We start from the raw sequence: 3,349 nt of genomic DNA, 5'->3' as shown, positions 1-3,349 counted from the left end.
AACACACTGACCCACCCAGCCTCCACTAACACACTGACCCACCCAGCCTCCACTAACACACTGACCCACCCAGCCTCCACTAACACACTGACCCACCCAGCCTCCACTAACACACTGACCCACCCAGCCTCCACTAACACACTGACCCACCCAGCCTCCACTAACACACTGACCCACCCAGCCTCCACTAACACACTGACCCACCCAGCCTCCACTAACACACTGACCCACCCAGCCTCCACTAACACACTGACCCACCCAGCCTCCACTAACACACTGACCCACCCAGCCTCCACTAACACACTGACCCACCCAGCCTCCACTAACACACTGACCCACCCAGCCTCCACTAACACACTGACCCACCCAGCCTCCACTAACACACTGACCCACCCAGCCTCCACTAACACACTGACCCACCCAGCCTCCACTAACACACTGACCCACCCAGCCTCCACTAACACACTGACCCACCCAGCCTCCACTAACACACTGACCCACCCAGCCTCCACTAACACACTGACCCACCCAGCCTCCACTAACACACTGACCCACCCAGCCTCCACTAACACACTGACCCACCCAGCCTCCACTAACACACTGACTGCCTGCTGTCCACCACTGAACAACTACTACTGATAAGATGTTTAGATCAATGATACATTTCAATCAGCTAATAACAACATATTTCACAATGTTCTAGATGTGATTCATAACAGAGTTACTGCAGGGGTACAGCATGGAAAGTAGAGGAGGCTGGTGGCAGGAGATATAGGAGGACAGGCTCATTGTAATGACTGGAATAGAATAGATTGAACGGTATCAAACACATCAAATGCATGGTTTCCATGGTTTCCATGTGTTGATACCTTTCCATCCATTACAGCCATTACAATGAGCCTGTCCTCCTATATCTCCTCCCACCAGCCACCACTGACGTAAAGATTTGATCCACTTACCCACAGAAAATATAAATCTAGTGTAGTCTGCAGGTCTCCATCTTCTATCAGATCCACACCAATATGTCCCAGAATCCTCTGGTCTCATCTTCTTGATGTGAACAGTGAAGTTGGTCTTCTCACGGTTGTCCCTCAGAGAAAACCTCTCATTCCTTATAATGATGTTAGGTTGTGTAGCTGTAACTTTATTTTCACAGCTTAAAGGACTGTCCCCCTTACAGAAGAACTTCTCATTCTTCTTGTGGCCTGCTGGATATTTACAAGTAAGCCTGGCAGTCTCCCCAATCTGCTCAGTCACATTGATTGGTTTGACATCCCTCCAATCTGTGAATGAGATTTTAAAAAACACATGCAATTACCATTTCAATTAAACTACTTTTATCAAATAGATATGACTGTAACTTGTGTGTTTATGTTCAAATGTTAAAGAGAAAGAATACGTTTATACTCACTTATAACAAGCAGCTTCACCTGTGTGATCGGTGTAATGTAACGTTGTTCTGTCATGCTGGTTGCTACTCCACACCAGTAGGTCCCAGTATCATCTTCAGTCAGGTCCCTGATGGTCATTGTGGAGAATCTCTCTCTTCTGTTGTCAGACACAGAGAAACGACCAGCTTTTGTAGTTGTCTGGTGAGCAGAGGTCATATTAACACAAGTCTTGAAGTCATTGCTTTCCTTGCAGAAATACTTGATGCTGTCCTCGTGGTCCTCTGAATAGTTGCATCTGATGGTAGCTACTCCTCCCAGATTGGCCGTCTCTGTGACTGACTTCTCACAGCAGTCACCTGTCAATAGGAACACACATCACAACCTTAGTCTAGTACTATAGACTGACTTCTCACAGCAGTCATCTGTCAATAGGAACACACATCACAACCTTAGTCTAATACTATAGACTGACTTCTCACAGCAGTCACCTGTCAATAGGAACACACATCACAACATTAGTCTAGTACTATAGACTGACTTCTCACAGCAGTCATCTGTCAATAGGAACACATATCACAACCTTAGTCTAATACTATAGACTGACTTCTCACAGCAGTCATCTGTCAATAGGAACACACATCACAACCTTAGTCTAATACTATATACTGACTTCTCACAGCAGTCATCTGTCAATAGGAACACACATCACAACTTCTTCTTAATAGGGGGGCGCTGTTTTCACTTTGGAAAAACCGTGCCCAAATTAAACGGCCTCGTACTCTGTTCTAGATCATACAATATGCATATTATTATTACCATTGGATAGAAAACACTCTGAAGTTTCTAAAACTGTTTGAATTATATCTGTGAGTAAAACAGAACTCATTTGGCAGCAAACTTCCATAGAGGAAGTGAAAATTCTGAAAATGAGGCTCTGTGTCAGGGCCTGCCTATTCAACTGGCTTTTATTTATGGATCTGTATTCACTTCATACGCCTTCCACTAGTTGTCAACAGGCAGTAGAAGGTTGAATGGGGTGTCTAGCTTGATGTGAGGCCGAATAAGAGCTTTTGGAGTGACAGGTCCGCTCTTTTGTCAGTTTTCATCTGCGCGCCGGGGAACCTCACATTGTCTTCTGAAATGCGTTCGGTATCCCCAACGAATTGCTCCGGCTCTGATTTTATTTGATACATATGAGAAAAACATCATAAAGTAGGATTTTTCAACCGAGTTTGACCAGTTTATTCAATGTTTTTTGGGACTTTCCATGCGCAAACATATCTTGGACACGTGAGCTCCGCAACGCTAGCCAAAGTTGCTAATTCGACAGAAGAAATGGACATTCTAAAACCAAACAACGATTTATTCTGGACCTAGGACTCCTTGCACAACATTCTGATGGAAGATCAGCAAAAGTAAGAGAAAATGTATGATGTTATTTCGTATTTCTGTGTAATATGTTGGCTCCAACACGGCGGAGAATAGGTGAGCGGTGTCTCACAATAATGCATGCTGTATGTTGTAGTGAAGTTATTTAAAAAAAATCTAACACAGCGGTTGCATTAAGAACCAGTGTATCTTTCATTTGCCATACAACAAGTATTTTTATGTAAAGTTTATGATGAGTTCTTTGGTTAGATTAGGTGACTGTCCAAAATATCTCTGGACATTTTGGTGAATTGTTGCTACATATTCACAATGTATAACCACGATTTGCTCTCTAAATATGCACATTTTCGAACAAAACATAAGTGTATTGTATAACATGATGTTATAAGACTGTTATCTGATGAAGTTGTCCAAAGGTTAGTGATTAATTTTATCTCTATTGCTGTTTTTTGTGAAAGCTATGTTGGCGGTGAATAAATAGCTTTGTGTGTTTGGCTATAGTGGTAAGGTAATATAATTCTAGATTGTGTTTTCGCTGAAAAACACTTAAAAAATCGGAAATATTGGCT

General features: G+C 43.0%; 1 protein-coding gene across 1 annotated transcript in view; it reads right to left on the bottom strand.

Annotated features, from left to right (window-relative positions):
- The window catches only part of LOC120035649 (CMRF35-like molecule 8), a 10,985-nt gene extending 9,456 nt beyond the window's left edge, over positions 1 to 1,529 (bottom strand). The window contains exons 1-2 of the mRNA XM_038982225.1: positions 1,412 to 1,529; positions 960 to 1,283 (exon numbers count right to left, since the gene is read on the bottom strand). Coding sequence (XP_038838153.1) covers positions 960 to 1,283; positions 1,412 to 1,529 — 442 coding nt within the window. The remainder of the gene's footprint in view (positions 1 to 959; positions 1,284 to 1,411) is intronic.
- Positions 1,530 to 3,349: the final 1,820 nt, after the last annotated feature.

This window comes from Salvelinus namaycush, unplaced genomic scaffold (assembly GCF_016432855.1).
Source record: "Salvelinus namaycush isolate Seneca unplaced genomic scaffold, SaNama_1.0 Scaffold108, whole genome shotgun sequence".
In the NCBI taxonomy this organism is placed as follows: domain Eukaryota; kingdom Metazoa; phylum Chordata; class Actinopteri; order Salmoniformes; family Salmonidae; genus Salvelinus; species Salvelinus namaycush.
The sequence above is the reverse complement of the archived record's forward strand: the minus strand, read 5'-3'. Positions and strand labels throughout refer to the sequence as shown.